Source organism: Malus domestica, chromosome 11, assembly GCF_042453785.1.
Source record: "Malus domestica chromosome 11, GDT2T_hap1".
NCBI classification, from domain to species: domain Eukaryota; kingdom Viridiplantae; phylum Streptophyta; class Magnoliopsida; order Rosales; family Rosaceae; genus Malus; species Malus domestica.
In genome coordinates, this window is record NC_091671.1 from 25,400,238 (window position 1) to 25,423,148 (window position 22,911).

At 37.1% G+C, this 22,911-nt stretch overlaps 1 protein-coding gene across 1 annotated transcript; it reads right to left on the reverse strand.

The window, feature by feature from the left end:
• Positions 1 to 14,313: 14,313 nt before the first annotated feature.
• LOC103448288 (hexokinase-3-like) lies at positions 14,314 to 20,517 on the reverse strand. The gene is made up of 9 exons (XM_008387537.4): positions 19,764 to 20,517; positions 17,725 to 17,875; positions 17,438 to 17,620; positions 16,948 to 17,022; positions 16,301 to 16,456; positions 16,057 to 16,155; positions 15,832 to 15,959; positions 15,049 to 15,130; positions 14,314 to 14,961 (listed from the first exon to the last, which is right to left on the reverse strand). Exons 1-9 carry the CDS (start codon positions 20,033 to 20,035, stop codon positions 14,581 to 14,583), a joined length of 1,527 nt encoding a protein of 508 aa, XP_008385759.2. The 5' UTR covers positions 20,036 to 20,517; the 3' UTR covers positions 14,314 to 14,580.
• Positions 20,518 to 22,911: the final 2,394 nt, after the last annotated feature.

A 22,911-nucleotide genomic window follows, 5' to 3' on the forward strand; every position in this document is an offset into this window, starting at 1 on the left:
CACACAAATTAAACCATTTTTTTATCAATTGTAGCAAAATACGTAAGTAGGGATCGTTCTAGGCCGGGGATTAGGAGGGATTGCAAAATCACTTGGAATTGACTCAAAAACGTAAAAACAAGTTTAAAACACTAACTAGACTCAAAGAATGTAAAACTATAACTTAAAACACCAAAACAAACCAAAAGACTCAAAATAACACAAAAACACTCAAACCTGCCTTAAAACCACTTTCTGGGCAGTTTTGAACTCTAAACAAGATTTTGACGAAAATAGGTTTTAACTTGACTCAAAACACTTAAAAACACAAACTAACACACTTTCTAACTAATTTGACACTTGAAAACAAAGGGGGATTTGGTTTTTACGAAATTGAAAACAAAATATAAACTTGTAAATCAAAACAGATTTTAAAACGAATTTGGTTTAAATGAATGGATGGAAAGCTAGCTAAGGGGTTCATCTCCACACATGTTATACTTGCATTCAAAACGATTTCCAATTGCTTTTCAATAACCCATGAATTCTCAACGCCCCAAGTTAATTAGGTCCGCTTAAATTAACCTTCAGATTTTCCTAACGTTATTGAATTGGATGATTGCATACGACAACCCAAAGCATTCCCCACAAGTCCCCTACATGATTGCATAATAGAGATACAAGCAAGAATCATTAAGTTCTATGAAAACCATAAGCATTGACGAAGCACTTGTTACTATGATTGCATGAAACTTATGCCAAGAATTTACTTAACGCGATTGAGATCATCAACCTTTACTACTTGTGAATATAAGTCCATAACGATTAGGTGAAATTTCCTTTTATCCTAGCATTCAATTTATGCATGATACTTAAGCGTGCACTCTCAACCAACACACACAAATCAATGTAATTCTCATAGATAAGTAAATTGAATTCACAACTTATGAAACGCAATTAGAAGTAATCAAATCATATCGCAAGTATAAACATATATTTCGAATCCCCCCCTAGCCAAGGGGGAGTTTAGTTCCTCATACACACAAAACAAAGAGAATTGAATTTAAACATTGAAATCAAAGGAAAAGAAACACCTAGAAATTCCAGCGACGCGAACTTGAATTGCATGAACTTCCAAGCTTCCTTCTCCTCCTCCTTGGTGCGGCAAAGGGTCTAGGGACAGGTTTAGGGCCTTAGGTGTATGGATGAATGGTTATGGAAGGATGTAGTAGTGTTTAGGGGAAGGGGATGGTGCGGCAAGAACTTAAAAACTAGGGAGAAGGGTGTTTGGTGGTTGCGGCAAAGGTGTGGAGAGGTTTGGGCGAATTTCTGAATTTGTGGAGTGAATTATGAATGTGAGAGGTGGTGAATTCGGCCAAAGGGGTTTATGAGTATTTATAGGCACTTAAAAACCCTAGGTAAATCAGATATGGACTTGAATAACCCAAATCCACAAGGAAAGAGGCTTAAAAATCAGATTTAAAAGGGGAAAAGACTTCCTAGGTGCGGCAGGTTTAGATAAGGTAAGATAAGGCTTCTAGAAAGCCTTGCAAGGCAAGGAAATAGGTTCTAGATAAGGTTATGCACGGCAAGGAAGGATAGGGTTTCTAGAAACCCTCCAAAACAAGGGAAAATGCACGGCATACTTCTAAGACAAGGATAAGGTGTCCTAAAGTGTTTGGGACTCCTCTTTCTTCTTGGAAACCTTCTCCTTCTTCAACTTGGAATACTTCTTTGTTGCTGAAAATCAAGGCCAATTAGGGTTCACTTTCCCACTTCAAGTAGGAAACCTTGTTTGAGTAGGAAACTTCATTCGTCTAGGAATCCATCTTCAACTAGGAATCCTTGATTGATTAGGACACCTTCTTGGACTAGGATTTCATCTTCAATTTGGCTCTTTCCTACTTCAACTAGGAATCCTTGCTCAAGTAGGAATCATCATCTTCAAATCTTCATTTTCGTCCAAACCCTTGGCTCCAAATATGTGATATCCAATCCAAGCTCCATTTTGCTCCAAAAGGCTCCAAATTGCTTCTTTTTATGTAATATGCCTTTAAAACCTGAGAACACAAGAAACTAGCTTAAAAGACTACTTTACTAAGGAAAAACACTATAAATGCACAAGAACAAGCTAAACTAAGGCGCATAAATATGCTCCTATCAAATTCCCCCACACTTAGCTTTTGCTAGTCCTCGAGCAAAACAAAACGAAACAAAGTAAACAAACGAAGCAAAACGAGTAAAACACAACCTAAACCTTCCAACAATCGCCTCAGGGATTTCCAATGCACATGACATATTAAAAATCATCATTCCCACAGATTTTAGTCATCTTCACACTTAAGCATATACTTAATCATAGTCACCAAGTACTAGTTCACATTTAACCAATTAAAACATGATTTTGAATGTAGTAACATGCCTTAGAGAATTTGCTCAATTCCTTACTAGATATGCACTCTATTTTCACTCAGATTTTCTAACTACACACCCTACACTAGTTATATGTGAGAAGATTGATGTAAATATGAAAACGAATGCTCACATATATGTATAACAAGAAAAGCATTTTCCGGAGTAAATGACATGTTTAGATATGATCCCATGAATGGATTGCTACTACTTAGATACGAGAACCAGTGACACCATATGCACATACCAAACTCAAACTCCACAAATTGAAACACACAACACTCAAGATTAAAGTCAAGGGTTGTAACGGGGCTAGGGGAGTTGGCTAACAACGAAAGGATAGGGAAAACAAACGTTCTTAAAGCAATAGTAAGCAAAACAATGAAATCGTACTCAGAATTCCCATTAGCATGCAGAAATTAACTTTTAAACACAAATGGAAGATTCAACAACAATTAGGGCCGAATTCAACTTTTTGGACCCTTTCTTCAACAATCAACACTTTAGAACTCTTTTTCACATCTTTTCAACTCTTTTTTCATACTTTTCACATTTTTTTCTTTTTCTTTTTCTTTTTCCACGAATTTCATTTTTTTTTTTCTTTTTCATTCCTCATTCAAGACTTTGGCACACCCACAACAAAACTCACTTCCCCCACACTTGTTTTCTGCCAATAATGACCAAAAGGAATTCATTTTGAGTCATTCATTACTATGCTTCAAGAACAAAGGTATGGATGGTCCTAATCTAGGCTAGGTAAGGATAATGTGGGTTAACAAACAACATAGGCTAAACAAGGCTCAACGGGGTTAAACCTACAAAAACAAATGCATGGAATGAAGGCTTTTTGGCTATGGTGGTAACTACTAAACAACTTCATCTTGAATATGTGTTATGCAATTCAATAACATGTTTTGAATGACATTGGCATGAGTTCTAGTGTTTGGAACTAAATGATGAAACGCCTTCTAAGTAGTAACCAAGCAAAGAATAATGAGATCATGCAACGACTTTAGAAGAATGCACAGATTTTAACTCTCCAAATAAACATTTAGGCTCAAGTCTCACAAGGTTGTAGCGTTTGTTTGAGTTCCTTCCTTCAAGCATGTTACAAAAACTAATTTTTCTTTATGATTACATGTGAATTCATAAGTTATAACCACAACCAAGCATAAACCAAAGAGTAAATCAAACTTTCATCCAGGTTTACAACTCTCTTTAACAGTCATGCAATTAAAAACCGAATCCTCATCATTGTGTTGGAAGGTACCCTAAGACACAAACAAACACACAAAACAACTTTAAAATGACTCTTTTTGGGTTTTTCAAAACATTTTTTCAAATTTTTATGGGATTTTCGAATTTTTATGTCAAAATACACTAAAACACACCAAAACAGTCTAAAAACACCTAAAAACAGCAAGGAACAACATTTGAAATTATGGGTGATAAAACCCTACGAATTTGTATCAAAACACTTTGGTTACCCCCCCCCACACTTAAATCAAACATTGTCCTCAATGTTTCAAGCATAAACTAACACAAATAACCAACAAACAAAGAAAACAGCAACTAAACAATCTAACATGGCAGAAACGAAATAACAACAAAGAGAAGGGTTTAGGAACGCAAATCTGGAATTGGAGTGCTCTCTAGGTCTTCCTTTGTCGAATGCATGGGTTGCCTCCCAAGTAGCGCTTTCTTTAACGTCTTGCAGCCGGACGATGCTCCATTGAAGGTTTATGGTACCCCACGGCATGGAGGGGTTTTTCCACTACCTGTCCTACGAAATACTTCATTCTTTGGGTCCTTGAATGGGATGGGATAATGATCCTTTCTTATTGTCGTGTTTTGCTTCTCTAAATCAACACGAACTATCCCACCATGTTGACTTCGATTAGGTACCTGCACCATACAAGGTAGCAACCTATTAGTTGAAATGGGAATCGAAATTGGAATAGGTGGCTTACCTTTGTACGGTAAAGAAGTGGTAGCACTATGGACAGATGCACAAGGGGTGCACTCGGCCAGATTTGGTGATTTCAAGGTTGGGGCCGTGCACTCTTTGTTGTTCACTCCAATTCCTTCCTCGATGGTGGGTTGTGGTACATTCTTCTTGACTAGTGTTGAACATTCCTGCCCTATATTTTCAATTACGTTAATAGCACAACAAGAACGAACATCATTAGTATTCTCAACCGATTCAGAAATATTAAAGTTAATCATATCGCCACCAAAGGCCATAGTTACTGCTCCCTTGGCCACGTCAATCTTGGTTTGAGCAGTTTTCATGAATGGTCGTCCAAGTAAGAGTGGTGATGGTGGAGAGTGGGTTGAGTCCTCCATATCAAGCACATAGAAATCTGCAGGAAAAATCAAGTGGTCTACCTGCACCAACACATCTTCCAACACTCCTTTGGGATATGCATTAGATCGATCGGCTAATTGAATAATAACTCCATCATTTTTAAGCTTTCCTAGATTCATAGATGCATAAACAGAATATGGCATGACATTTATAGATGCACCTAAATCTAACATAGCATGATCAAACCTCGTATTGCCAATAACACAAGGGATAGTGAAACTACCTGGATCTTTGCATTTAGGTGGTAACTTTCTTTGCAACACTGCAGATACATTCTCACTTACGTGTACCACCTCTTTCTCCCGAATCCGTTTCCTTGTTGTACAAAGCTTCTTCAAAAACTTGGCATACTTCGGGATTTGCTTTATAGCATCGAGGAGAGGGATATTGACATGCACCTTTCTAAACGTCTCAAGAACGTCTTTTTCCTCTTCTTCATTCTTGGCTTGCAAAAATCTGCTAGGAAATGGTACATCCGGAGGAATAACATTAGAATTAACTTGAATTGTACCTTCCTTACCCTTATTGGCCGAATTGGATGGCTTGGGTGGTTGCGGCAATGTTGGTTCCACCTTGGCCGTGAGTGGCCTTTGCTCCTCCTCTTCAATTCTCAACTCTTCCTCCTCGTTAGAACGTGACTTGGATGGTTTGAGGTCAGATCCGACTTGCTTTCCACTTCGTAAATGCATAGCTTTTGCAGATTCGAATCCACCTTCGGATTGACCACCGTTGAGCTAGGCAACCTTCCTTGCTCACGAAATTGCCCCATGAACTCGGCAATTTGTCCCACTTGCTTCTCCAAGTTGTCCACCCTCTTGTCTTGGATTTGCCTCTCTTTGTTTTGAGTTTGGACTTCCTGCGTCAAAGTAGTAAGTAATTGAAAAATCTTATCATTATCACTTGAATTACCTGCATTGCTTTGGGCAGGTTGTGCTTGGGCTTGTGGTGGTGCCAATGGCTTTTGATAGAAACCCCGGGGTTGTTGCCTAAATCCACTTTGTTGTTGGCCTTGTTGGGAGTCTCGCCATTTGAAATTCGGATGATCACTCCAACCGGGATTGTAAGTATTGGAAAACGGATCACCACGTGATTGGTATTGGTTGCCATATCCCACGGCATTGAGTGTCTCCCACCCTCCATTCTCGATTAATTGTGGGCACTTGTCCGTATGGTGGTTTTGCATGGAGCATACGCCACAAGAAGCTACGGTTTTGACTTTTGGACCTTCCACCACCTGAGAAAGCAACGTAGTAAGGTTAGCCATTTGATTTTGAAGTTCGGTTATGGCACTTACCTCATTGACTTGATGTTGCCGTGGCATGCTCCTTTGTCCAACACCTTCGTATTGTTGAGCGTTCAACGCTCGATTAGCAATCAACATCTTTGCCGCCGTAGGGGTCTTGTCCACCAATGCTCCTCCCGCTGAGGCATCTAGCATTTGACGTTCAATTGGTAGAAGTCCCTCGTAGAAGTATTGTAGAAGTAGTTCCTCCTTCATTTGATGCTGTGGAAATGAAGCAACAAGAGATTTAAAACGTTCATAATAAGTAGGAAAGGATTCACCTTCATCTTGTTGAATGCCACTTATCCTTTTGCGTAGGAGGATGACTCGAGAAGTTGGGAAAAACTTCTCTAAGAAAGCTCGTTTCATGCTCTCCCATGATGTGACAGTTCCGGGAGCCAATTCGTACAACCAATCCTTCGCCTTCTCTAGGAGAGAAAAGGGAAAAGCCTTCATCTTCAAGATGCTCTCATCCACGTTCACCGGAGTCATGCTTGAGCAAACGACTTCAAACTCCTTCCAGTGCTTGTTCGGATCTTCCATAGACAGCCCATGGTACTTCGGAATGTGATGTAACAAGCTTGACTTCAATTCGAACTCGGCAGTTTTGTCCGGAGCCGCCCTAGGGTATTGGATACATAGAGGTGCGGCATTATCCAATCCAGAAGCGAAAAGCTCCTTGATCGTTCGGTTGTCCGCTGCCATGTCTTCCACTTCCTCTTCAAATTCAGAAACGGACTCGGAACTTGCACTTGATTCACTAGGTTCCGGGTTCTTCCTCTTTCGTCTCAACTCACGCTCAAAATCGTCGTCAAAGTCTAAAATATGTTCGTGAACCGGATTAGAACTCCGAGTCATAAACAAGTACCTAAAACAAGAAACAAAATAACATAAGAATCTGATCTAATAAAAAAAACGAAAATAACAATCCAAGGGATTTGCTAATCCCCGGCAACGGCGCCAAAAAATTTGATGCGAAATATATAAGCACACAAATTAAACCCTCTTTTTATCAATTGTAGCAAAATACGTAAGTAGGATCGTTCTAGGCCGGGGATTAGGAGGGATTGCAAAATCACTTGAAATTGACTCAAAAACGTAAAAACAAGTTTAAAACACTAACTAGACTCAAAGAATGTAAAACTATAACTTAAAACACCAAAACAAACCAAAAGACTCAAAATAACACAAAAACACTCAAAACTGCCTTAAAACCACTTTCTGGGCAGTTTTGAACTCTAAACAAGATTTTGACGAAAATAGGTTTTAACTTGACTCAAAACACTTAAAAACACAAACTAACACACTTTCTAACTAATTTGACACTTGAAAACAAAGGGGGATTTGGTTTTTACGAAATTGAAAACAAAATATAAACTTGTAAATCAAAACAGATTTTAAAACGAATTTGGTTTAAATGAATGGATGGAAAGCTAGTTAAGGGGTTCATCTCCACACATGTTATACTTGCATTCAAAACGATTTCCAATTGCTTTTCAATAACCCATGAATTCTCAACGCCCCAAGTTAATTAGGTCCGCTTAAATTAACCTTCAATTTTCCTAACGTTATTGAATTGGATGATTGCATACGACAACCCAAAGCATTCCCCACAAGTCCCCTACATGATTGCATAATAGAGATACAAGCAAGAATCATTAAGTTCTATGAAAACCATAAGCATTGACGAAGCACTTGTTACTATGATTGCATGAAACTTATGCCAAGAATTTACTTAACGCGATTGAGATCATCAACCTTTACTACTTGTGAATATAAGTCCATAACGATTAGGTGAAATTTCCTCATATCCTAGCATTCAATTTATGCATGATAATTAAGCGTGCACTCTCAACCAACACACACAAATCAATGTAATTCTCATAGATAAGTAAATTGAATTCACAACTTATGAAACGCAATTAGAAGTAATCAAATCATATCGCAAGCATAAACATGTATTTCGAATCCCCCCCTAGCCAAAGGGGAGTTTAGTTCCTCATACACACAAAACAAAGAGAATTGAATTTAAACATTGAAATCAAAGGAAAAGAAACACCTAGAAATTCCAGCGACGCGAACTTGAATTGCATGAACTTCCAAGCTTCCTTCTCCTCCTCCTTGGTGCGGCAAAGGGTTTAGGGACAGGTTTAGGGCCTTAGGTGTATGGATGAATGGTTATGGAAGGATGTAGTAGTGTTTAGGGGAAGGGGATGGTGCGGCAAGAACTTAAAAACTAGGGAGAAGGGTGTTTGGTGGTTGCGGCAAAGGTGTGGAGAGGTTTGGGCGAATTTCTGAATTTGTGGAGTGAATTATGAATGTGAGAGGTGGTGAATTCGGCCAAGGGGGTTTATGAGTATTTATAGGCACTTAAAAACCCTAGGTAAATCAGATATGGACTTGAATAACCCAAATCCACAAGGAAAGAGGCTTAAAAATCAGATTTAAAAGGGGAAAAGACTTCCTAGGTGCGGCAGGTTTAGATAAGGTAAGATAAGGCTTCTAGAAAGCCTTGCAAGGCAAGGAAATAGGTTCTAGATAAGGTTATGCACGGCAAGGAAGGATAGGGTTTCTAGAAACCCTCCAAAACAAGGGAAAATGCACGGCATACTTCTAAGACAAGGATAAGGTGTCCTAAAGTGTTTGGGACTCCTCTTTCTTCTTGGAAACCTTCTCCTTCTTCAACTTGGAATACTTCTTTGTTGCTGAAAATCAAGGCCAATTAGGGTTCACTTTCCCACTTCAAGTAGGAAACCTTGTTTGAGTAGGAAACTTCATTCGTCTAGGAATCCATCTTCAACTAGGAATCCTTGATTGATTAGGACACCTTCTTGGACTAGGATTTCATCTTCAATTTGGCTCTTTCCTACTTCAACTAGGAATCCTTGCTCAAGTAGGAATCATCATCTTCAAATCTTCATTTTCGTCCAAACCCTTGGCTCCAAATATGTGATATCCAATCCAAGCTCCATTTTGCTCCAAAAGGCTCCAAATTGCTTCTTTTTATGTAATATGCCTTTAAAACCTGAGAACACAAGAAACTAGCTTAAAAGACTACTTTACTAAGGAAAAACACTATAAATGCACAAGAACAAGCTAAACTAAGGCGCATAAATATGCTCCTATCAAGTGGTGATGGAGTGGATCGTTCGAGCAGCAGCGTTGGTAGTAGTGGTGGAGAGTGTAATTGTGACTTGCGAAATAGAGCCGACTTGGGTTCTACGCCATGCTTCCTCCGAACGTCTTCTTGTAAAAGGTGTAACAAGTGCACAACTTTACTAGCGTTTTGAGTAATTCTTCAGTAATTGTTATTTAGCACTTTTTTTATGTTTTGAGTGCAATAATATATTTTACACTAAAAGGAGGGGGGAGTTCAGCTAAGCCACACAATAGACAACCTAATTTGGTATTGAGTTTACCATCTACAAAATTTCTATCTAAAATCTCACTTATAAGTAAAAATGAATATCCCCAAATTGTAGTACTGAGTGGCTATAGAGCATTTTTTAACAATTGATTCTAGAATCCTTAAAACTCTTTTAAGGTATCTCGTCCAAACAAGTCATTTTTCAATTAAATTATGCATTTGTTGTAATATTAATTATAGCACATGTGTGATTGTATAAATCGCTAGTTGGTTGTATTTATGATACTGGAAGATCTTATCTCTTTATGATTATAAAACTTGCAAGGCAAAGAATTATCTTGTTTACTATAAATAAATAAAAACACAAGGCATGCATGAGGAATATGACACACAGAATTCCTTAAGCCCTTTTTCATCTCTCTTTGTTGCACTCTCTCCCCCTTCAGTAAAATAGGTCACGACACATTATCAGTAGGGGTGGATTTTTTTGCCAAATTGCCGTGCCAACCGAATTGCCAACCGTGCCATACCGATTTTGTGCCAAATTTTTTGTACCAATCGGTAATGGTATGGTATTGTACCGTACCGAAATTTCATGGTACGGTATTGGTAATGGATACCATTACCACGGTATTACCGTACCATACCGAAAATGCAATATAATTTGTAATTTATAATTTATATAATACATAATTATATAACACATATTTATAATATTCCAATAATTTGAAAATAAAACCCTACTTATATTAGCATTGTTGTTGGTGACTTTGATCTCTTAAAATTGTGGAAATCAAACACAAAAGAGTTCCTAATTCTTTCACAAATAGCCAAAATATCTTTGTAACCCCCACTTCTACTGTTGCTAGTGAAAATGCATTTAGTCTAGGGAGGAGGGTTGTGAACCCTTTTAGGGTATCCTTGACTCCTAAAATAATTGAGGCACTATTGTGTACTAGTGGTTGACTTAGGGCAGGTGAAGTAAACTTCTACAAGGACCAACGGAAGATATACTTCAATTTTACAAGGAAATAGAAGAAGAGAAAACAAAAAAGATATGCTTTAATTTTTTTAGTAAATTTGTTATTAAATGGTTTTCAACTTTAATTCTTCTTGCTACTAATTAATATGTTTTCTTTGTTTGTAATGTAAGCTTGACACAAACTCAATCTTCTACAAGTTCAATGCCTCCTCCAAAAGCTTCGACATCTCAAGCTTGAATAACTGATCAATGAATTCTCCTTTTTGAAGTTTACTTCCAATTTTCATTTGGTTTGAAACTTTAATTTCTATTTGGATTGTTAACTTCTATTTGTTTTGGTTCGTAACTTTTATTTGGATTGTAAGCTTAATTTTCATGATGAATCTTGATGCTTCATTTGAATTATTATGTGTGTGAATTGTGAATGATGAATAATAGATGAATTTAATCTATAATGTATGAGATAAAGGTACAAAAAAAAAAGTTTTGCCTTTGAATTGGGTTAAAAAAACAAAAACATATTTTGTCCCAAAACAAAATGGCAATTACCATTGTCATACCATGCCAACCTAACTTTTGGCAATACCGAACTTCGGTATACCGAAAGTTTGGTACGGTAATGGTAATAGATTTTACCAAACCGAAAGTTTGGTACGGTAATTGATACAGGGTTTTGGTACGGTAACCGTACCAAACCCACCCCTAATTATCAGCACGCTCTTGACCCTGCGCTAAAAAACTAAAGGATATTATACTACAAACCTGTTCACAATATTTATCATCGCAATTCAGGTTCTTCTAAAACAAGGTCTAAATTTCGATTTTTTCAACCCAATTGTATGAAACATTCACCATGGAGCATGAACCCTAATTTTTCGTTACCAAATTATATGTTGTAACTCAATCATTGTTCGCAATTATATTATATTACTACTCTTATGATTGTAGTGAACTGATTTTATGTAGAGTAAATTGTAGCAATGGTCCTTTAACTTTAACTATTATTGGCCCCTCAACTCATCAAAACATGGAACTATGATCCCTCAACTAAAAACTCATTATCATTGACCCCTCAACTTTAACTCATTTGGAACAATGATCCCTTAAGTTTAACTTAATTGTAGTAATGAACCTTCCAATATAATTCATTTCGACAAAATTATGACAAAATTGACAAAAACCGAAATTTAACGGCCAGTTGTCATGTGAGCTGCACCGCCGAGCCATCGAGCCACTCCCGCAGTCAAAAACCGAAATTTGTTTTTTCTTATGGGCCTGTTTACTTTGGCCCTTATGAACGGTATTGTTAGGAATTTAGTTCCCACTTTTTCATTAATAGCCCAAATTAGTTTGGGCCTGGCTTCTGTCAACCCACCAACTCCTATGCTGCCCAGCAGGCATCAGAGGGGCTTTCATCCTACTTCAACCTATAGTTTTGCGTCGTGAGTCGTGACTTACTTTTTCCACTTGCTGGTTTGTAGCCTAACCGATTAAATAATAATTTATTTTCTTTTGGGTCTCAAGCTCCACATGTTTTAGGGACTTGGATTGTCTGCCCTCCTAGTTGTGGTGCTCTTCCATGCCCTCTTATTTTGTGCGGTCACGGTTAAGCCACGTCAATATTTTATATTAATTTTTTAATAAGATAATAAGACAAAAAATAATAAAAATATAAAATATTGACGTGGCTTAACCGTGACCGCACAAAATAGGAGGGCATGGAAGGGCACCACAACTAGGAGGGCAGACAATCCTTGTCCATGTTTTAGGGCCCTTCCCTGTACTTTCATACCCGAAGCTACCCATCTTATTACATTTGTTTTCAATTGTTTTATATATTTTGTCTTGTATATATGCGTTTGTTTGCAGGTGTTATAAACCCGAAGTTCACACTTTTAACTCGAACCTGAAGTTTCGAATAAAGTGCGTTAGAAACCTAATGTTTCCTAAAACTCACTACTCATGTACAGACTTGAAGTTATCCATAATTAATCTACTAAAACAAACCATGTCTTAGAACCCCAAGTGTTCTAACTTTGATGCTCATGGATGCTTTATTTCCCATAGCATCAACCACAATATTGTTTCCTTAATTCAGCAAATTGTCAAACCGTAACAAGTTTGATTTCACTAATTTGGAGTTTCTTGCAGAAACTACTTTATGTGGTACAAGATGTGAAGCTCCACTTGACTATGAAAAAGCTGAAAAAAAAATCCATTGAAGCCAACAATGGCGTGAAAGAGATGAATGACGTCATAATCTTCATTTGAAGACTTATGCCTGAAGTATTACAAATGGATGTACCTTGCTAAAGAGAATTACTTGACACTTTGACTTGCTCCATAGAACTTTCGATCATGAAAAATGAACTATTGCAAGAAGCAACATCATTGAAACATTTACGTCCATTAATGGGTACAATTTTGAATGAAGAAGATTTTTCTCGTCATTCCATACTTGTACCTTACTCTTGAAGCAGCGATGTAGAGAACATAAGTTTACAAAGTCCTCCGATCTAATTACTGCCATGTGGCTCAATAAAAAGCACAATAGTTCCGCTGATGATATCCATTCAGGCACGCCCCTACTAGCTTGGAGTCGCTCACTTTGCCTGAAGCAAAAGTGCTTCACGAAGCCTACTTTAAATTTCGAATGTGGCCTCGTCATGGGTACGAAACCCCAGTCCGCAAATAGTGGTAGAATCAAGGCTTGCTAAGGAGTGGCATCATGGCCAGAAGAATGATTTTTTGGCATCTAAGGCCATCTTCAATCGAAATGAGCTATGTTGAACTCCCGTCTAGATTATAGTCTTATAATAAATTATTTTTTAATGAACAATGTCAAACTATATTTATATACAATCTCTAACCGAAGGAGGCTATTTTTTAGTCCCCTCAATAATTTATTATTTTTAAGTTTATTCTTTAACTTTATTGGTTAATTGAATTAAAGTACCATATTTATAAATTAGTAACTCTCCATATTTCGTAACTTTCTGTAATCTTAATAATTTTTCGGAATGCTATGTTTCTTTCGCTTCAAAAAAGATAAACAAAAAATTAATTTTTCGGATAGGAGTTTAAAGAATGTGAAGAATTGAAATAAAATGAGGTAAGATAGTATGGAATGGTGAAAATGATGTGAGAAATAGTGTAGAAATGGTTTATAGATATTTATAGGAAAAAATTAGACTTTTTAAAATTTTTTTTTTAAATTTCATCTTAAAAAAAAAAATCAAATCCAACATCTAGCTGGCGTCAGCTAGAATGTGGATTGCTAACAACTAGGCCTAGCTTTTCGGGCTGACTAGCTGGCTAAGGATGCTCTGTCCACTGGCCATATGGCTGGATTTTGACCATGTAGGTCCCAAATTTGTTTGGCCCAACCCTCAATTGGAGATGGGTTTTGTGTCAAAAATGGCCATATTTTGGCTTATAGCCCTTTGGCTAGCCCAGTTGGAAATAGCCTAAGGCTCAAAAACTTTAAGAATAAGGAACAGTATTCCCGAACTTCAACACTATAGAATCTACTTCCGGGTTGATGAAAGTGATCATAAATGTTGCACTTGTCTGTACCCCTATTATATTGTTGAGGAGTATCATTTCCGTATTCAATATGTGAGACTAATTTTGCTAGCTAATTTTTGACATGTAATGACCATGTTGGCCGAACCCCTTGGTTAATTTTGGTTTACTTTGTGAGCAATTTCCTATGTTTCCTGATTCAAGTTTGGTATTTGTTTTAATTCTGAATAATGTTATGGATATTGTCCTCGAATATTTGTTAATTGAATCATGGTTCTTGTATGTATGTTGCCGAATTCAATTAAACATGTAATTAAGTATAAATGTGAGAAAGTTGTCCGTAAGAATGTGCTACTATGCACACTAACTTCATACCTAAACCACCACACAAATTAATGTATATCCAAACAAGTCGTTTTTCAATTAAACTTTGCATAGAATTTGTTCACAAACAAAATCAAGGATCACTTCCCTTGGTCCTGCCATTTCTAGGCTTCGCAAGAACTACAACAATTTCCATTTCCATTTCAAGCATAAACATATAGAAAAAATAAATAAAGAAAATATGGACAAACATTTCTTCTATACAAACAGATATCAACTATGGAAAAAGAATTCTACATTTACAGAGGCTATATGAATATATATAAATTATATATACATAATCATTGCAACTGTACGCTATCCAAAGGGTAGGATGAATATGCAGCAGCCAGGAGGGCTGCTCCCATGGCTGATCCGTCTTCAGTAACCTTGAGTACGACATGCTGGGCAATATCTTCGCCTAATATTTCCGTCAATGCTTCATGTAAGTACTCTCTAAACATTGTGTAGCCTGTATACAAACCCCCCTCCATCGCCACAACCGTTCTTCTCATTCTGTGATCACTTCTACTTCTTCCACCGGTGATTCCACCACTCCCATCGCGACCAATTTTCTTCAAGATCCCTACAATACCAGCAGCTGCCAATCGAGCAGCCCTGCGAGTCACAACGTCACACACCTTGACTATGAGCTTTCGGACTTTTAGAGGGACATCAGGAATCTGAAATGGCCAGATCACAAAACATACTATTAGAAACTAGAAAACCTCGATGGACCAAGAATCAATGAGAAACTGTGTCTTGTCTACCTCCAGGTTATCTCTTAAAATGCTTCCTACTTCCTCCAAGTCAGGAGTGTCATCCTCATGCATTGCAGCAATCAATGGTGTCCTGGAATTTACATAGCGAAAACAGATGAGATCGACAGTAATTACCAACAGGGATTTTGTTACACGAAATAAATGATAGATTAACATCCTTGCAACAGAAACTCTAATTTCTCATCACTGATGAAAAGAATACTGACAAAGGAGGAAAAAAAAAAAAAAAAAAAAAGAAGAGAGAACCTACTGCCAATCCACCACCCTACCCCTGATGAAGAAGATTGATGTATTAAGTAAAATGACAGTAACCAAAAACTATTATAATTGTGAACTAGAAGCAAACAAATAAGGTGCATCTCCGATTATCACAAAATTATGCAAAGAAAACACCTACCAAAATATTTGCAGTTTATCCATATATAATTGCTTGGGTTACGTTACTTATAGTGGCAGAATGATAGTAGGACAGCATCAAGGGAAAAAGAGATCATCCCGATCTTAACATTAAGTACAATTTTAACTGCTTTTGAGAACTTGAAAAATTTACATTAATTGATATTGCATGGTATTTTCACCGAGTTTTCAACGCATGATAACATTACCGAAACTTGCCCAACAATCACCACAATCAAAATGCTGTTAACAAACTGATTGCAACCACAGAAAACAAAATGGGAGGTGACAATTTTAACTATTTTTTTCTAATGGCAGTATGCAATTCAGCCAATAAAACGAAACTGTTATCAGCAAATGGCAGGGAAGGAATACCTCAAAATGAAAGGCATAGATAACTTGGAAGATATAGGCTCAAAAATATCCGACTCCTGTGACATTCTGACAATCACTCTTCTCACAACATCGCCCAGGTACATTCCCGATATCAATTTTTCAAAACCCTGAAAAGTTTTTTGACAAAATGTGATTCTAGAACATCATATTTGGTTCAACAACTACACAATCAACCAATAAAACAAGTACATAAATGAATCTTACCTGATCATTTGGATTAGGGCTATCAGCATCTAATTCAATATCATATACAGTTCTTGGTAAATGAGAAGACCAAAAATTTCCCCATTCCATGTTGACAACCTAATGAAAAACAATTAAATATTATTTCTAAACAATGACTTCATGTGAACAGACGGTAATGAAGAAGGCACCATCTCATCAAGGTAAAAAGAATAAAATATAAACATATGCATGTATATCTGAAGGGATACAAGAAAATGGATACCATGCTTCCAGATGCTGTAAGGAGCCCTTGAGACTTAATTATAGCATCTATCCTTTCCAAATAACAGGCATTAGTACCGGTTCCAATTATTACTGCAGCAACAGTGTCTGTATCGTGATAATGTCCAAGTGATAATGTTCCCACACTGTCATTGACCTGGTTAAGGAAAAGAACTATGTTCACAGATTTTACAACCAAAGCAGTAATCACAATCACACAAATTATTTACTGGGGCACATCCCCACAAAAGTTACATAATTGATAAAAAAACAAGGATTTTTTTTTTACAGAAAAAAGTTACAATGCAAAGAACTTTTCATTTGATAAACCACTCAATAGTTTTTGTTCAGTTTATTGCTTTTCCTATGCGTTAATTTATTGCAATGGTCAGCTAGCTCCCTATGTGATTTAGGGACTATGGCACATTTATTGCAATGGTCAGCTAGCTCCCTATGTGATTTAGGGACTATGGCACATGTAGTTGAGAATTTGCCCATTCCGAACGTTCCACATTCTAAATAAACTAAAAAATTTCCAGAATATTTTCCCTCTTAAAGATAAACCCCATGTTAGCACAAATTTAATCTAATAGAATATGCAAAATGAAATTAGCAATATTATTTAAAGATGAAAAACTGCATTCTTACAAGTGCTGCCACCCTCATATTCAGACCCTTCCTGGTCATTGCTTTCTCCAAGCATCCCGCAATCTCTCTTCCAACCTGACAAAACATTTTAAATCATATTTCAGGTGAGAAGCGGGAGCTCTTCCAAGCATAATTTACTAAAGAACTTATTAAGAAAATTCCAGAATCATCAAATCTTCTTTACTACTTATCTTAGTTAATACAACGGAAAAATATCAAGATGATTATTCTTTCTTTTTTTTCTTTTTCTCTTTTTGGTATTTGGCTTTGGACCATGTCAAATCGGCTTTCTGAGGTCAGGTCATGCACAAATCAAAACTCAACCTAAAAACTGACCCTCGAACTGATTAAAATACTGCTCCATGTAGGACTTATTATGCATCAGCAATAAGAAATGTTTTTTTAAGCAACTATGCTCTTGCCTTCACAAAGTTCCCTATAATAGTTGAGTTTCCTTGAAGTACAATATACTGGACACCATGCAACTAACCATGTCTTCAATCGCAAACCCTTTTGTCCATTTTAATAAAGTGCCTGATGAAACAGAAATTTGTTTCACAGGAAAAGAGAACGTAAATCCAAGCTCCCTTCTTCTGTCCAGTGAAAGCTTAGAAACATCTCTCTCTCTTTCAACAAACTCCTTCAATGATGAAGCAATAAAATCAAATAGATCCTGCAGGAAATTGAAACACATCAGCTTTCATGACAGCAAAACGTTGAAAGTTTTCAAGTATGTGCTAAACAGTTATAGAGATCTGAATGTACAAATTCAGTCACCTCACTTGTCCCAGTCATCAAATCTTGAGGAATGGCTTGTCGATACACATCATGTTCCAAGGTAGAGGACCTCGTACCTCCAAGCTTAACCCGCAAGACCCTAAAGTTAGTACCGCCAAGATCTAGTGCATAATAAGTTCCCTTCTCAGTCCTGACCCAAAAGATAAAAAAAAGTAAAACTAATCAGTCTCATTTTCTTTTTTACAAAAAACAATACTTATAAAGAACTAAAAGAATATGCACATACATAAACCAACAAACTGTCCACCCATACAGAAACTTTTAGCATTGTCAACAAGCTTAAAGGCAACCTCCATCAGATCTAAGCTAAACAAAATCTTAAATGAAAACATCTTGCCAATTTGCATAATCAAAGAGGAATCTTACATCTTGAAACTCAAACGAAACCAAAGCCTATAAAGAAGTCCAAAATCAAACTGTATCTAACAAAAGCTCCACACCCACCCCACCATATTTTTTTCAAAATTTCTTCTATTTGGTTATTCACACCACCCAAAATACAGCCATCGCACTAATCACACAAGACTTTCAACTTACTCTTCAAATGTAAATCTAATGCTTCTCGCCAAACAATGAAATGCATGTTTCCAGAATTACACAGCACAGGTGAGCTTTCTTAAATAACCATTTGCAGTGATGCTAAAGCATGCTAATACAAAGTAGAAAACTCCACACTGTTATTGTACACGTACCATAACCATTACAAAAATAAGATATTGGAACACTTTTTCAAATTATAGATTCAGAGGTAGTGGGGTCTTCTTATTCTGTCTTCTTATTCTGCAACTAGACATTGCATCAATCATTGCCAAACTGGATGGATAATTGATATGAACCTAAAAGCCGATAATGGTCCACATTTCTAGATAAATAATGACTTATCAACCATATTTACGTCTAAGCTTATGGCCAAAAGTATTTACAGATAAATGGCGCAATCAAGTCCTAGTTGCAAACTTTGATAGTGTCAATGAGGGACTTTAGAGTTCCGTGCAACTTAGGATAATTTTGTTAGGATGCACTACAAAAGTTAGAGAAAGAAACCCAAAAATGGCTAGATGCAAAAAATTAGAGGGAACTTTGAAATGACATTTGAAAGTCCCTTGTTTAGTGTCTTTGTACTGCATTTGCAGTGTTTTGTAGCGGTTGAGTAGTTCATGGTAGTGTTCTTGTAGTGCATATTTAACAATTGAGTCTAAGGTTAAATGAAATTTAAAGTCCCTCATCCAAACATAACATAACTGAATGTGAAAGTACTGCGGAATAGATTTTGAGTTAATACAAAATAAAAGGTCAAATACATGTAGATAAACAATACATTGAATATTAACACCACACTCCGAAAGACTTTCACTCTACTCATATTGCTAAATTTTCAATTAACAGACTTATGCCCAGCACAGTACTGATTAAATCAGTGTCGAATGTCAAAACACCATGGAAGACTAGAATAGTTTAGAAAAGAATGAAAATTGAATAATATACAACCTCCCAATTGAAGAACTTGAATAGCGGTTAAATCTAGAAGAAAGGCAGAATGAAGACCAACATCCAACAATTCCAAAATAGCACCTTGGCTAAGAAATTTAAACGAGGGTAGAACTATTCGACGACACACATCAGATAGCAATACGAAATGCATACAAAAGTGGGGGAACGAAACTACAGTACCACAAGATAAGTTGAACAAGAAGAATGACAGTAAAAGAATTGTAACAAAACAACAAATCATAAAACCACGTAAGCTTCAAACAAATACATCCCTAAATACCAAAACCAAAACATTAAAATAAAGCTACTTTCTTGCCCCAAATAATCAAACAAACGCAACCAAACATAAATGATAAACCCATTACACTCCAATCAGAAAAAGCCCCAGGAACATAACCACCTAAATTTTCATCAAATCACAACATTACCATCTCAAATCACCAACAACCCAAAAACCCAGTTGATTAAACAGATAAAGCGAAAATCCCCATTGAAGATAAATCAAGTGGAGCATTCAAGACTATTACCCATTGGGTAGTTTATCCACAAAAGTGAGCAGCATTTTGAGCTTGGAACCACCGTCAGAGGCCAAACCGGCGTGCATCTCCACCGCCATGGCGTCCACCACCTGCCTCAACCTCCCCACTGTGGTTTCACAGCTATGCTCGAGGTCCTTCAAAACACCAACCACTCTGCTCCACTTCCTTCTGCACCTTATCCTCCGACCCACCACCACCGTCGCTACCGCACACGCCGCCACCGCCACCCCAACCGCCAATCCGACCGCCACCTTCCCCATACCCCTGACTTATACACGCCCCCTGTCCCAATTCAAAATCGCACCGCCAAACGGCATCGTCTCGTCGGCCTTCCAGTGAAACGACACCATATCACCATGAACGCGGACCGGCTTATGTGGCGTATGGCTTTGGATTGTGCTTTTGTGAGAGCTCTCCCCCCCTATCACTCCCAATCCCCCCCCCAACGGTTGAAAGTAGGGGTTCGGATGGTTACAACAGTTTGAGTTTATCGACGGAGGATGGCCTTTAATCTCCGGTGGGTTTTCCGGCGAGAATGTTCAGAAAAGTGGTGCGGATGAGCCCCTCGAGAAAAGGCGCTACAGAGAGGGAGAGGTGGAGAGAGAGAGAGAGGCGTTGCGACTTGCGATTCGAGGCCAGTGCTGTCGAATGCGAATCGGTGGATACTTGTATGTAGTCTCGAAATGACAAAACGGCCCTTGAGAATCATTTCGACGCCGATTGTCTGCGGCTGCGGCAATTTGTTAAACCTGGAAGATTATGCGGAGGTTAAAAAGGAAATTCAGCCACTTAGTATAACAATTTGTGATATTCATCTTCAATTATAACTGAGAGGTGTTAAGTTTAAACTTCGTCAAAAACGAATTTGAATCACATTATTACTAACTTATTGTTAAGCTAACCCTCACTTCAAGATTTTTTGCTAATGGGTGGTGTGGGGTAAAATTTGGCATGATTTTTGCTCGTGGGATAATAATTTGTTTGATTTTGGCTTGATACTTCCAACCAACAAATGTTCTTAGTCTATATTAATTATCTTCCTAATGATTTTTTTTTTTTTGAATATTCCATTACATGTACCATCGAATTTGACAAATATGATTAATTATTTCTTTGTTGTCATTAATATGTAACAAAATGGAACAACAAGAATTACTATTTGATATACTCATAAAACCGATAACAAAAAACTAATTAACAACAACTCAACCATAATTCACAATGAATAAATATTTTGATAAAGAAATAATTTTTACTCTTATTCAACCAACAGTTTGAAATATACACAAGTATTCCAAAATTAATTTTGGATGCAAAAGTCGACCTTGTGTCTGATGGAGAAAAAACAAGTGTTTGAAAATCACTTCTCGAAACTCGAAAGGAATCGCCCAAATGCCACTCTAGTAACACCTAATAGTATACCAACTAAGTTCTTGTTTTTTCGACCAAAAAAAAATATCTAAGTTCTTGTGTAATGATGAGGGTTGGAGAAGGATCCATATACCATAAGAAAAACAAAAAGGGTAAAACCGGAACAAAAGTTGTGTATGGAAGGGTTTTGGCCCCTCTTTCCAATCAAATATTTATTTATTTTAAAACAACAAATTTATAAAAATAAAAAATAAAAAAAAAAGCTCGGGTTTTGTGTGTGTGTGGGCGTGGGTAAGTTGGCAGTGCCATACTCGTTGGCAGCTGCGTTCTGAAAGGAGGAAACAGCGGCGGTAGCTGCGTATGCGCCGCCGTACAATTGCCAGCTGGCTCCCGCTAAGACACAGCTATCCTCACTGTAAAGCTACCACCTCAGAACAAGAACAAGTACTTCCTCACCGTTTTCCCCATAACGTCTTATATATATATATTTGAAAGATTACAATATTTTACAGCTTGCATGGAAGACACATTTTGTGTTGACTAACAGTCTAACAGTGTCACGTTTTTAATTAAAATAATAGTACAATATATATGTGCTATGTGAAATGGACCGATTTCACTTGTTCCAAAATTTAGGTAAACATTAGTTTCTTCGAAGTGGGAACATGTACTATAACATTAACTCTTAAAAGTCCCTTGTTCGACGTGTACGTACAACTTCGTATTAGTACTCTCGTTTTATAGTGTTTAATGAACTGATTTTTTATTGAGTACTTACACACTTGTATCATTATAAGTAGTGGCGAAGCCAGGAATTGTTGAAGAGAGGGGCGACATTTAAAAGGTTTAAGGTCCTAAAAAATGTGGACATCCATTCAAGGTCCAAGTCTTGGGTTGGCAAGAAGATTATGTGAACTACCCAGAATATTCGTAGGAGAATTTGCACTGACCAAAATATTCGAAATATTCGAAAGAGTATTTGAAATACATTATTATGTGGAGGAGGATTTAAGCATCCTTTCTTGTTGTATCATGTCATTACATAACTATTTAACGAGTAAAGTTCTAAGACGTAAGTGTTGGATGAGCGGTGGACGTGACCCAACGCTTAGGTGAGGATCTAGATGAACTAGGTTGTACATATAAATAAGTGTTTATTTATTATATAGTGATAATATCTAAAAATATTGATTAAAAAACACATAATATATAAAAATATTGACAATTTTTTTTGTTATTTGTTGAATTTGATATAAGACATAAAAATTCAAAGCATTACGAGTTCATAATACAACAAAATATTTTTGAAGCTAGTATGAATTTATAGTTAATTTTAACATAAATAAGATTGGCAAATACGTAGTTTGAAAACTATGTGGGCAAACTAATTAGACAATAACTAAAAAACAAATACAAAAAAAGTACATGTAAATATCAAGTTAGGTGGTGCAAATTGAATAGTTAAAATTGGGTGAATTTTACAAGGACACGTGGGATGGGATGGGAGAGAGAGAGTCTCTTCTTCCTCCCTCGTTTTCTTCATTGGAACCTGAACTCCATTTCAGAAACTGCAAATTACAGGTCCCCCTTCCTCCTTTCTTTGGCCTTGGGTATTTTGAAAAAAATAGACAGCTCGCGCACAGCCTGCGCTACGCAGTAGAAGGGAAACCTAGAAAGGCAGAGCACCAGACGGAATTTCATCACTTTCGACGGGATCAGAACCACCACTCCTGGGCTTGATTTCCGGCGAGAGGAGGGGCGGCCG